This window comes from Myiozetetes cayanensis, unplaced genomic scaffold (assembly GCF_022539395.1).
Source record: "Myiozetetes cayanensis isolate MyiCay16 unplaced genomic scaffold, myiCay2020 scf20-37, whole genome shotgun sequence".
Taxonomy (NCBI): domain Eukaryota; kingdom Metazoa; phylum Chordata; class Aves; order Passeriformes; family Tyrannidae; genus Myiozetetes; species Myiozetetes cayanensis.
The window spans coordinates 16,051,591-16,065,274 of NW_026087412.1; the positions used below are offsets into that span (position 1 = coordinate 16,051,591).

At 50.3% G+C, this 13,684-nt stretch overlaps 2 protein-coding genes across 7 annotated transcripts in view; one reads left to right on the plus strand and one right to left on the minus strand.

Moving 5' to 3' along the window:
- IFT140 (intraflagellar transport 140) overlaps window positions 1-5,386 on the minus strand; it is an 83,134-nt gene extending 77,748 nt beyond the window's left edge. The window contains exon 1 of the mRNA XM_050317604.1: window positions 5,272-5,386. The gene's annotated coding sequence lies outside the window, so the exon portion shown is untranslated. The remainder of the gene's footprint in view (window positions 1-5,271) is intronic.
- A 3,503-nt stretch (window positions 5,387-8,889) lies between these two features.
- Window positions 8,890-13,684, plus strand: part of CRAMP1 (cramped chromatin regulator homolog 1) — a 50,507-nt gene continuing 45,712 nt past the window's right edge. For 4 of the 6 annotated variants that reach the window (XM_050317125.1, XM_050317129.1, XM_050317130.1 and 1 more), the window contains exons 1-2: window positions 8,890-9,258; window positions 11,309-11,658. In XM_050317125.1, the coding sequence (XP_050173082.1) occupies window positions 11,310-11,658 (349 nt within the window). In that variant the 5' untranslated portion in view covers window positions 8,890-9,258; window position 11,309. Of the gene's footprint in view, window positions 9,259-9,330; window positions 10,163-10,755; window positions 11,659-13,684 lie in introns of those variants that run through there. The other 2 variants (XM_050317127.1, XM_050317126.1) reach the window with 2 other exon arrangements.

Sequence of the window (13,684 nt, forward strand, 5' to 3'; positions counted from 1 at the left end):
GACCAAAATAGCTTGAGTTACCAGCAAATGATCAAAGAGTCACTGAACAGTTCAGGTTGGAAGGCACCACAGAGTGGGTCATCTGGTCCCATCTCCCTGCTCCAGCAGGGTTTTCCCAGAACACACGGCACAAGATTGTGTCAAGAGGGTTCTGGAATATCTCCAGTGAGGGAGACTGCACAATGCCTCTGGGTAACCTGTTCAGCGCTCAATCATTTCACAGTGAAGAAGTTCTAAATTTTCAGACAAAATTTCCCGTGTTGCAGTTTCTGCCCGTTCCTCATGTCCCATAGCCGGGTCCCCAAGCAGAGCCTGGTCCATCCTCTGCCCCCTCCCTGCAGCCCCTGACACACCCTGGGCAGGTCCCCTCTCGGTGTCTCCTCTGCAGGCTGAGCAGCCCCAGCTCCCTCAGCCCAGCACTGCACACAGCACTCCAGCTGGGCCTCCGCAGGCTGAGCAGAGGGGCAGGATCCCCTCCCCTCCCTGCTGGAAATGCCCTCCCTCACACAGCCCAGGATCCCCCACCCTGGTGCCAGGGCTGGTCAGAGACAGTGTCCACTGGAACCCCCAGGGCCTTCTCCCCTGAGCTGCTGCCCAGCAGGGTTAATAACCTGGGCTTATTCCTCCCCAGGTGCAGGGCCCTGCCAAGACCTGGTAAAAACCAAACCAAAACAAACCCCCCCCAAAACCCACAACCAACCAACCAACCAATGAAAGGTTTAAAATACTCCTGTGACACTTAAGGGGAAAAGGCCTTTTCTTGTGCGCAGCTGAACAGTGAGTTCAGAACCTGCAGGCACACACATGCTCAGCAGCGAGACTGGCTGAGGTCACCAAGGATGTAAAATGGACATGAACAGACTCTTCTTTTAAGGTCTCTTCTCTTCAAACCTTCTGTCAGTGCCTAAAATAACTAATTTGCTGGGCACTAAGGTTAGAAAGGTGGGCAACTGCTCAGTAAGTTGGCAGTTCTGTATCTTGCCTCTGACACTACAAGGAACAACATGAACTACCAGACCCAGGAGCAGTCAGCCTGCAGACAAGTGATTTCATCTTTCAACAAGATACATCCACCTTTATCTTCATACTCTTTCAAAATCCTCAGCATTCCCAAAGTGGCACCTAGTGGGTCTAGTTTTATTGCCATGCAAAAAAAAACCCAAAAAACCATTCTAATAAAATTTCGTGTGTTTTCCATCTTGATTTCACATATTTTAAAAGTTTTCTCGTGTCTCCAGTTTTGTTCCAGAGTTCTGTACCCATACTACCACTTTAGTCCTTACTTTATCGTTTCATTTTCTTCTAACAGGGGGAGAATTTAGTCCATATTTGCATATAAGCTTTATCTGGGCTAAAAATTTGAATTAATACAGAATTCCACTTCACATTACAATAAAAATGTGAGATGTCTAAATGGAAACAAAACACCATTTGGTATGAAATAATGGTTTTATCACAGAAACCATACAGCTGTAATGTCTTCTCAACAGCCACCATCTTCTGCTTTTAAGTGTTCCTTGCATCTGTAGTCCTAAATATTACTTATATTATTCAAGTATTTCAGTCCCCTTCAGTGATGGAAGAGAATAAGTTTGTCAGTCTTCCAAACTGCATCTCTTGATCAGCTCATTAAAGAACCATCTTTTTTGGCATTAATAGACAGCAAGAACATTTTTTCATCAATACTGTATATATTTAAAAACAGACCGACACTTCCTAAAACGAGATTCAGTTATATTGTCAAGTAAGTTACAGACAATCCCTGATATAAAATACTTTCCACCATCACAATAACCATACAAAATTGCACAGCAGATTGCTTGTCCTAGTTAGAGCAGCTGGGCCCAGTTCACCACTGTGTGGGTGTAACCCAGGCTGTGTATTCTACACTCTCTCTGTCATTTCCCAGGAACTGGTCACAACAGACCATTTGCAGCAGCTGCCCAGAGCACACCTGACCCCTCAGGCTGTAAGCTGGGTGTTAAGAGGCCTGGGAGATAAGAGGATGTTCCTGTCCTCACACCCACAACCCACAATCACCCACTGTGGAACTCCCCACCTGGGGGAGGTGCTGGGCATTGCCACCCGAACCTGTCTATGATCTTGGGGTCTGGGGACTTCTGGGACCACTCGTGGGATCCAGAGGAGGACCAGAACCTCGACAGGATGGTGACCTCCACTCCTGACCGGACTGCGACCATAACTCGCCCCAACAGGTTCTTCCTCTCCTTTGACTTTGGACTCAGGGGGCCCACGTGGGGCTCAGCACGGGGGCCAAGGAACACCATTCTGTTCATGCCCCAGGGTGCTGGGTTATACATCTGGGGTTTTGTGGATTAAAACCAATTGTTCATCTGTATAATTGTATTTACTGTATTATTTTTATTAAATGGTGATTCTGAGTTATAATATCTTTTGAGTTGGGTTCATTTCTCCTGCCAGTTTGCCTTTAAACCAGCACACTGCTATACACAAATAAATAATTTGCTTACATAAGTGGGTTACACAGTGGTGTAAGAATAACTAAAGCAACGTTCATTTGCTCTCTGTAGTCTTGGAAATTCATTATTCATGTATTTACTGTTGCTTCCGGCTCATGTGTTTACTTTGTAGCTTTGAGAGATGCCTCTTCAAAAGTCTTCAAGGAAAAAACAAAAAGAAAACCAAGTAGCACTGCCTCTAAAAACGATTCTGGCACTGCACATTCTATTTTTTCAAATTTTTAAAAAAATTAATTTCTGGAACTTAACCACTTTAGGGCTTGGAATAGAACATGACCAAGCCCCAGCACCTGATCTCAGTAATCAGATCAGATGCACATGAGGGACAGTTTTGAAACAAGCCATAGGCAATTCATGAAAGCAGTAAGAGCTCATGGCATCACAGAATGGTTTGGAAGGGACCTTTAAAGGTCATCTTGTTCCACCCCCTGCCATGGCCAGGGACACCTTCCACTAGCCCAGGTTGCTCCAAGCCCCCTCCAACCTGGCCTTGGACACTTCCAGGGATGGGGCAACCTGTGCCAGGGCCTCCCCACCCTCACTGTAAAACTTTTCTTCAGACTAAACCTACCATGTGCCAGCTTCAAACTTATCCCTTCATCCTGTCAGTACAGGCCCTGGTAAGAAGTCTCTCTCCATTTTTCCCTCTAAGCCCCCTTTAGGTACTTAAGGAAACTTCCCTGTCCAACCCTCCAGGAGCTCCCCTGTCAGTCACCCAAGCTGGGACAGAGGCCCCTGCACAGCTGCTCCCCACACACACAGTCCGAGTTTCCTTAACAGCACCACCCCAGGTTTCCCAGAGCAGTCTCAGACATCCTGATCCTTAAAATAATTTAATCTTGGTGCACTAAAAAATAAAAACCCAGAGGAGGGACCCCGTAAAAAGGAACCCCTGGGCTTTTTATACTCTAAGGGTGAGGAAGGCTGGGGGTTGTTGGCTCCTTTGTCTCAGTGTCTCTCACCTGTGGCTGGGCCACAGGTCCCCGTGACCTTTGTTATCAAAGGGTTGGCAGTTCACTGTTCTTGCCTGGTTCTCTGGCACCCAAAGCTGAGCCTGCAGCTGGCACTGCAGCTGCATCCCTGAGCTGCCAGCACTGACTGGATTCCTCCGGACACAGGAAGTGATGTGTTCCTGGAGCCTTCTCTGCTCCAGGTGAACCCCCCCAGCTCTCCCAGCCTGGCTCCAGAGCAGAGGGGCTCCTGCCTTGGAGCATCTCTGTGGCCTCCTCTGGACTCACTCCAGCAGCTCCACGTCCTTCCTGTGCTGGTCCCCCATATCTGGAGGCTCTGCAGGGGGGTCTCACCTGAGAGGACAGAGGGGCAGAATCCCCCCTCCCCTGCTGCCCACACTGTGGGATCAGCCCAGGGCACAGGGAGTTTCTGCATCCCAGCACACACAGACAAGGCATGTCCAGCCCCTCACCCACCAACACTCTCAAGTCCTTCTCAGGACATCTGGGAGTTATGGCAGATCAGTAACCAGATTAAGAACTGAGTCCAAAATACATATGCCCAAACCCAGGGTCAGGACTTTGCACTTAGCCTTGTTGAGTTTCATGATGTTCAACACAGATCAACATTAGACACTACATTAATAACTGTTATCTGTCCCTGTTCTCAACAGGCCAGACATAAGCCAGGTCTGGTCCAGACATCATACACCAACACTAACTCGGTCACGTGCCTGGGATATCAGATCTTTTGGGGAAGTCCAGCCTTATTTCAGTGTTTGTCAGCTCACAAGTCGAACATCACCAGTACAGGGACCCATGTGGACTGATAACTGTCCATCATCTCAGAGCATGGGCAAGGGGTTGTGTCTGTCTGCGCCCACCCACACAGACTTCCCAAAGAGTCTGTAATTTTATGAGTAGGGGAAGATTATCCACTGACATGAGGCAATTCTCCCCCCAGAAAAACCTCTCAATCCATCACTTACAAATTGACAGAGTATTTAAATTAAAAAACAAATAGTTTTGATTTGTTGGGTTTGAATTTTCTGGGATTTAGGTAGGCAACCTCAGACTCCTATTGCTGCAAATGACAGCGGTGAGCCAGGACATGTGCACATACTTCACAAGACAATCATCAACGTTCAGGAAAACAAACAAAAAAACCTATTCTTTAAGAACAATTCTTTAAAATCTGCTTTTATGCTGCCACAATGTTATCAGCACAGGTAACATTGAAGGGAGGCTGATCACGACTGGGTTTGGAGCTGCTACAGCTCCCAGCCCCCATCTCCGGGCACACCATAAAATGAGGTTTCTGCCTGCCTTGCCTCAACAGTGCCCTGACAAGACTCGACAGCTACCAAATTAAGAGCAGAAGCTTTTCCTAAAACCCCTACCTATAAGAAACGCTGGCTTTTAAATCTGAAATTGTTCAAAACAGTCAGCCCCAGAAAAAAGAAACAACACAAAACTGCACTGTGCTACAAAAAGATGGTTAGTAAGTACAGTCTCCTCTAAGTAGTAAAACAGACGGAGTAAAAACCTGAGTCCTGCCCCCGCCCAGAAGGGATGGAGCTCCGGGCCAGGCCCGCGCTGCCGGGCCGTGGCCGCCCCAGAGCGGGCCCCGCGCAGCCCCGGGCCCGAGCGGGCAAACACGGCCAAACTCGCGGGTCCCGCTATCACGTTCGAGCCCGTGGGCGGAGTCGCCCGTCCCCGCCGTCTGGATCCCACCGACCGTCCCGCACCTCCCACCGACCGCGACCGACCCCGGGCCCAGCGCGGGGAACCGGCCGGGCCGCGCCCACGCCCGCTCTCACCACAGGCCGCGGCCGCCCCGCGATGCGCCGCGTTACCCCGGTAACGGGCGGAAACTGCCGAGAGGCACCGAGGAGTGGCGGGAGTGGCCGAAGGCTCACGGAGAGAGGCGGAAAGGGCCGAGCGCGGCGAGTCCCGCGGCGGCGCCGAGCGGCCCTCCCGGAGCTCGGCAGCTCTTGGAGAGATTTCTCTGGGAGGAAAGGAGTTCGGTAACTTTTGAAGTTACTGACCGGGTTTTTCTGGTAACATCTAAGTGAAGACAACCCACAAAGCCCTTCTGCCCTTGCCCTCGCACCACCCTGAACCTCCTCACAGAGTATGAGGAGCTGGAAGGGACAGACAAGGATCACAGAGTCCAACCCTCAGCCCTGCACAGAACCATACCCAGAGTCATCCCCTGTGCCCCAGAGGATCCAAACGCTCCTGCAGCTCTGGCAGCCTTGGGGCTGTGCCCACCGCCCTGGGGAGCCTGTTCAGTGCCAGCCACCCTCTGGAGGAAGAACCTTTCCCTGAGATCCACCCTGAGCCTGCCCTGACACAGCTCCAGCCATTCCCTGGGGGCTGTCCCTGGTCCCCCCAGAGCACAGCTCAGTCCTGCCCCTCCTCTGCCCCTGCCCAGGCAGTTGTGACTGCAGTGAGGTCTCCCCTCAGTCTCCTCCAACTGAAAACACCAAGTGCCCTCAGCATCCTCACACGGCTTCAAATCAAGGCCCATCTTTGTTGCCCTCCCTTGGATGCTCAGCACCTCAGGTATGGCCCAGGTCAGGCACAGCCCAGCCCTTGCCCACACCGGGCCTGCAGCCAGCCCTAGCAGCCAGGTTTACCCAACACCTTTAAAAGAGGCAATTCAAGATCCAACCCCCACAGCACTGTCCAGTCCACAGTCATTTGTAATTCCTCTGAAGTCTTAGCACTTCCATGCAGATGAAAACCAGCCACATACAGTACAGCTGTGATCAGCAGCTTCTGCATGCTCTGAGGTTGGCTGGCCACGTGTAATATGTAATTTATGTGGTGTTTATCACTGTTTCCTTTTACAAATATGCAGCAATTATTGGGACCCTGCTGAAAAAAAAAAAAAAAGCACCACATCCCAAACTTGTTAGCAAGTAGGAAAAAGTACTTAGTGGGAGGCACACTACATAGAAACAGGTTACCTTTCAGAATTATGGGCAGGCTTCAGGTAGAGAGGCAAAACACTGTCTTTAGACCTTCTTGCTGCAAGCTAGGAACACCCATAACCATAGCAGCAGAACTGACAAAATCCTGTTTCCTGGAGCTTTTTATCTTCTCCTGTGCGTGGTGTCAGTTCTGACACAGTCATTTATGGCACCTCTTGGTGGTGGATCCTTGGATGTGCAATAAGCCCCCTCAGCTCACTCAGGTGCCACTCCCGAAGCAGAGTCAGCAATTCATCTCTTGCCTCTGCCCGTCTGACTGTTCTCATGGTGCCCACAGGAGCTTTGAGATATCAGACTGGAAGTTGAGGATTTGAGCAGACCACGTGCAGATGGCCTTGTTTTCTCAGACAACCAGGCTAACAAGGAAAATATTGCAGCTACATGGTACAGTTGAGTCAGAAAAAAACTAGAGATTGATGCTCCAGCTGGGTGTGTATCATCCCTTTCTGGGATGTAATAAAAATAACCTAAATAACCCACTGACTATCTCTGCTCAAATAGAGTAAATAGCTTTAGAGCTCTCAGAATTGGCTGGTTCACTGTTACACAAAATTTTGCCCAATAATTCAACTACATATCCCTACTTGTGCAGGCTTAGATGGAAATTAAATTTTCCTGCTCTTCAATATTCAACAGAGAAGCTCTGCTTCTATCCCAACCAGAAAAATGAACATGGCATCCTAGGCTGCTAACATCTTCCCTCCTGAGCACTGCACTCAGAGAATCATATAATCCCAGAATGGTTTGGGTTGGAAGGGACCCAAAAGTTCCAATGCCCTGCTACCATCAACAGCTGCTAGTCCCTAAAAGCCCAGGACAGGCTGCAGCAGTGCAGTTGCACACAGTGCATTCCCTCCTCTCCTCTAAGGGCTTGACTTCACGGACAGACAAAAGTAAAGTTGCATGACTAGGTGCTTCCTATTCCGTAAGCAATAAGGGCTTAACAATAGCAGCCTGTACTTCCATTGAAATCCTCTTACTTGCACGGGAAAGAACTGCTTTAGCAACACAAAGGCCATCTGAGATCTTTTGCCAGAATAAACAATTTAAGAGCTTTTTGAGAACAAATTAATTATGAATGAAACATAGTAGCTTCTAAGTTACCTAAAAGGAAAATACAGAACAACATCCACTTTACTGGTGCTTTTTACATCTAAGGTCTTTGGAAAAGTATTTTCATGTTACAATTGGTGATTATCATGCAAATAAGTTACAAAATGAAAAACATCTCAACATAAACCTAGAGTATTAACTTTTTTCCTTCTGCTGGACAGTTCTGCATTGCTTGCTCTATTTCTAATAAACATGCAATGGGTTATTCATACCTTAAAATACACAGGCTGTGCAACAAATCCTAGATAACGTTCTTGCTTGGCCTAGAAAACCATGGCAACAAACACCGGAAGACTATTTGCATTTTGTAGCTGTGCCGATCTGTCAAAGTAGAAAAGTGGGGAGGGTCTGTGATCAAAAATGAACAAACGGAAGTTCAAGTGTCTTTTGACGTCTCACCCTACCCCCTGCCTCTCAGCTCTTGTCCAACTCCTTTTCAGCCAGCCTTTCTTTCACAAACATTTACACACATGAGCAATTTCACACCTTAACAGTCCGCTGGAGGCAATGGGGCTATTCAAGCATGGAAAGCTATTTACATACAGAGAGAATGGAAACTTTCAACTGCGGAGCGGAACGTAACTCCACATCTCTCTGCAAGAGCATCATGGAAAGACGTGACACTGGAGATGTAGAACCCGTCACTTCCTGACTATATTGTTGAATTTGATTGTGGCCATACCAAGGAGCAAAAATAAGCCATATAGTCTTGTGCCAGATTATAACAAACCCCCAAAAAAGTAGATTTAAATACAAAGCACTGATTTAAAAAAAGCAAAACAAAGAAACCAAGTTCTACTTATAGCAGCACAGGTAACTCCTAGCTCAGAAGAGAAAACAAAGATATCTTTCTTGCTACGATAGTCACAAATTTCGGGGAGACGGGGGGCCCAGGGCACAGCCGCGCAGACACCGCTCCGACACAGCGCCGAGCCCGCTCTGGGGGAACGCCCCCCTCCGGCAGCTGTAAATACCCCGCCGTATGCAAATCACCCGTCTCTGACCAATCGAATCCGGAGGGCTCGGCTGTGGGGCCCTCAATTGGTTTCTCCTTCAGCCAATCAGCACCCGATTCCCGTGTCCCGCCCCGCCCCCTGCCGGCCCCCGCCCCGCCCCCCGTCTGCCCCCGCCCTTTCCTCCGCGCGGCACTGTCGTCACGCGCCCCGCGCCGTGCTGTGCTTGGCTGGCGCTGGCGCCGCGGCCCCGCCCCCCGGCCTCGCTCCCGCCCGGCTCGGGCCAATGGGACGCGGCGATCGGGGCGCTCCGCGGGGCTCGCGCGCTCGGCCCCGCCCCCGGCCCGGGCTGGGCGAGCAGGAAGCGGAACCGCCGCGGGCCCGGCCCGGCCCGAGCACAGCCCCGCACGGATAAGGCAGCCCCGCACGGACGACACGGCCCAGCACGGATAAAGCTAGCCCCGCACGGACGGCAGCCGACCCCGCAGGGATAAAGCTAGCCCCGCACGGACGGGAGCCGGCCCGGCACGGACGGCAGCCGCGCCCGCGGGCAGCCAGCGGGGCCGCGGGGCGGGAGCAGCCCGCGGAGAGAGGTTGGCCCCACGGACGCCAGGAAAGCTGGGAGGGCCGCTGGGCTCGGCGCCGGCCGCCTCCCGAGCTGGCGGGTGTGGGCGCAGCCCGCGGGTGCCCGGGGCTGGCGGAGCCGGAGCGCGGAGCCGGAGCGGCGGCGTTGATGCAGCAGGTGAGGCCGGCGCGGGGGGACCGGCCCGGCGGCGCTGGGGGGACGCGGCTCTGCGCTCCCGGGGAGGGAGCGGAGGAACGGCCGCGGGGTGCGGGGGACCAGAGCAGCGAGTCTGAGGAGGTTTTTCCTTCGGGAGCAAGAGGAACATGGTGAAAACGAAAGGAGAAAGCGGCTGAGACAAGGACACTGGGCTTAGGGCGCTGCTGGAGGACTCAGGCAGAACGCTGGAAGGAGCCAGCAGTTGGGAAGTGGGATTTGCTACTCTGGTCCTGTAAGGAAGGGTCCCCAAGGAGCGTGTCTTTGGCATCCCCCAGCTAATCTGTGAGGGGTGCCCGTGGGTGTATTGTTTAACTTGCAGTAATAAGGCCAAACTTAAAATTATTTAAGCCTTGCTTACATGAAGTTTTTGAGCACAGGCTATCAGAACTGGAAGAATTCTGTCCTCAAAATATCTGGAAACAGTGCAGGTTTTGTTGTATGCAGAATCGGTCAGTATCTAGGGACCTGTCAGGTGAATAAATAACCAAGTTTCAATATGAGTTTAGATCCACAGTTCAGATCAGTTTATTGAGCATTTGCGAAGAGAGGAACATTGCCAGACACAAGTCTGGATAGGTAAGTTCAAGGGGTTTGCTAAAAATTAGATGGAAAAGTATAATTTTAAAAGTAGCAATACAACCCATAAAGAGTAACCTTGCAAGTTTGCGGGCCATATCAGGCATCTTCTTTCTTTTGAACCTCATTATCCTGGTGTCAGCCTAACTGTAGTCATTCCAATGTTTGTGATATTCAGAATTTTCTTCTCCTATTGGTTTTTATCTTTCCCCTTGATGGAGGTTGGATGGTGACTCCTGCCATGGTGACAAGGCAGCTGCATCACAACTGCTGCTCATTGCTGGGTGCTGTAAGTGGTTTTTTCTTGGAAGATGACCCCTTTTAGGTATGGTGTCAGTAACATTGTTACACTCTTCAAGGAAAACCCAAAGAGTTGTTGGGTTTTAACAGATAATGTGTTTTAATGCCTTAAGCTTGCATGCATATCTGGCATTTTGTTCCAAGCATTTGAAAAAAACTCTTCAGAATTGAGAGGATTTGTGAAGCCAGCTCAGCGAGTGGTCATCCCAGCAGCTGGTCCCAGCGTTGTGTTCGGTATGGAAGTTGAGAGATGCCTTGGGGGAGCCCAGGGATGCTCCCCTGGCACACGAGGCTTCAGAGCTGCCCTGCTCGGGCAAGGTGTGAGAGAGGCGAGGGCGCACAGGCCGCCACAGGTGCCTCCGGAGTTTGTTGCCCTCCAAATTGAGGCGGGGAGGGGGAAGTTAATGAATGGGGTGTCGTTAATTATCCCCGCGCGGGCGGTGGCCGGGGGTGCTGCCCGGGGAGCCGGTCTCTCTGACAGTCCCCGGTGCCGGCGGGAGGGAGCGCGGGGAGCTGCGGGCTGGGGGCGGAGGGGAGCGGGAGGCTCGGGAGCCTCGGCCAGTCCCAGCCCCAGACACACTCACACACACACACACACGCACACACACACACACACACGGAGGAGGAGAAGCCGCCGCCGCATCCAGGAGCATGGATCCCCCCCCCGCGGCGGTCCGGGCCGCGGCTCCGCGGTGAGGAGAGAGGGCAGCGAGCCCCGGGCCCGCCCGAGGGGCGATGGGGCTGCTCCGCTCGGCTCGGCCGGGCCGGCGCTGCCGCTCCCCGGGCACCGGCCGAGCGCTGCCGCACGCCCGAGTTTGGCCGGGCGGGTTTGTCGGCCGAAGGCGGCCCGGAGCCCTTCGGGACGGGGCCGGGGGGCTGCCGGGGGGGCCCCGCTGCCGTTTGGGCCGGTTTGGGGGGGGTTGCGGCGGGGCTTTCCCCCTCCCGCCCTCGGCACAGGTTGTTGGGTCGGGACAGCAAACGAAAGGGGATTTAGTAACAAACAACGGCGGCCATGTTGAGAGGAATTTCTGCAGCTAAACTTCTCCCCTCTCAGCCCAGGGGTTTCTCTGCCTCCCCGGGGGGCTCCCCGGCCTGACTGTGTGCCCCCCTCTTTTCTCTCTCCGGTCCCCCGCAGGATGACAGTGAAACTGGGAGAGAGCAGCGGGGAGGAAGGGGTGAAAAAGCTGGGCAAGAGAGCAGGAGGAGATGAGGAGTCCCTGGAAGAAGAAGGGGCAGGAGGAGGAGGAGATGCAGCTCCAGGCAGCAGCAGCACAAAGAAAGAAGAGAAGATCATTAACAACAACACTACCAGCAGCCCCCCACCGAACCCCAGCTTGTCGCCGGCCCCGGCCTCCCTCCAGCCCTCCCACAGCCAGGACCAGCATCATTTTCTGAGGTCCAGCGTCAGACCTCAGAGCAAGAGGCTGAAGAAGGATTCCCAGGCATCCTCCTCGGTTGGCAGCAGCACTGCTGGAAAAGGCAAAGGTACTGTGTTTTGGCACCCTAAAAACATGCAGGCGAGGGAGGTGGCAAGGAGGGGAGGCACCTGTGGGGCTACGGGTTGTCATTCTCAGTCTGTGGATGCCATCTTTTGTTTGTTTTTGGGAAGGTGTTTTGGGGCTTGTTTCTCACAGTGGCTGAAATCTTCTTTGTGTCCCAAGGCTTCAGCTCATCTGCTGCCCACTACTCTCTCTGCATTTGCAGAAATGGGGGGTCTGGATGTGTATGTGGGGAAGGAAGAATTCTCCATTATTGAAGCAAATCTTTAATTTCTGCATTTCATCTCTCTCAAGTTTGAGAGAGAGCCTGTATTTTGATTAGGAAATGAGACTAGCTAGCTGTGTGATCAGGTGGCTGCACTCTGAATTCTCTTCTTGGATAATAACAAAATATTCACTGGGTGCTACTTAGCAAAGGGAAAAAAAACAACCCATAAGACATTGGTGATTTACTGCAGCTATTTCTACGATCCAAATAACTATTTTAGAAACAGGTATGAAATACATATATTGCCATATTTGTTTCTGAGGTTTGGGGAGTCCCGTGTTTCTGTTTGAGAACAGTTTGGGCATTTCAATGTAGTTTGAGTTTTTATTGAGATTGTTTTGTAGACATCTGAATGTCTGTAGGTACAGACATACACACACCTGCTTTTTCACTTAAGCATTCGAGACAAGAATTTGATTTTTTTTCAGAGCTGTTTCTAACTTGAGTAGCTGGAAGGCAGCAGGATATTTGAATATCTTGGTGCTATTGTGTGTGCTCAGCAGTGACTGGATGACATCTTAGCACTGCAGTTGAGCTGTACTTGAGCCTAATTTTGGATACTTAGTGCAAAAGTACTCAAGTGTTATTTTCCATTAACTTTTGAGAAAAATAGCACTCAAAGATTTCTTCAACTTTTGAAATAATGAATTTTACTCTTGTCTGCTAAATTGGAGTATAGCTCCATGGAGCATAACTGTGGCTTGGAGGTTACCTCACTCTGGTCCATCACAGGGGTGTGCACATGCTGGGCATTAAGTAAACATCACAGTTATGATAGTTTTGTGTTGCAGTAATAAAGCAGTGCAAATTGGGATATTTTGGTTATTGTCATATCACGAAAAAATTCTTGAACTCTGTCAATTATATAAACTGACTAAAGTATTTTTGAATACCTTAGTAAGGCCTCTTTAATCTCTTGAATGTTAAGTGAAAACTCTCTGTGGGGTGTTGGAGGACACAACGGAAAGGCCTGTATAATTTTTTTCCCTGGTTGCATGAAACCAAATAAACAAACAGATGGAATACCCAGGAGTGTTTAGCTACAGATAATTGTTTCCAGGGTTGTAAATAGTATTAGATACAACGAGGTGTTTCTTTGAAATGCATCTTGTCCATAATTGACAAGCTGAATATATCCATTTGAAGTTATTCCATTGCTTCGGAAGTGTATACAGGTGTGAACAAATACACGTGTCTTTGCTAGGTGTATATTCATGTTTGTGTGTTTGTACACGAACATTTCTAATTTTAGAGCAGCAGAACGATTTTTAACTAGTTGTATCAATAAAATAGAAAAGGAAATTTCATTCATTTTTGCAATTCAGACTCCAAAACCACTCTATTAAAACTACATACAGACCAGAAAATTATTTCAGTAATCAGTCATAGATAGTGCTTGTAATTGTTGTACCTGGCTATGTTGTCAGGTTTGGGGAAACTTCTTAAATCATCAGGAGTGACAGTTAGTGGTGGAATTGTGCTTTTCACTGCTGGAATTGTAAGACCAACCACAGCTCTGCCTGGCCAGGTTTGGTGTGAATGTGTCTGATTGATTGATTTCTCTGTTATGGTTGAGATGATAACTGTCAGGTTTTGGAGAACAAAGCCACGGACCGAGATCCTCTCTAATTTGAGTTCTTTATGTTCAGAGATGCATAATGAGAGGTTTTCCAGGCTTGTCTGAATCCTCCCCAGTGAATGCCTTGTGATCAGAATTCATAGTGCTCTGTGTTCTGAGTGAAGT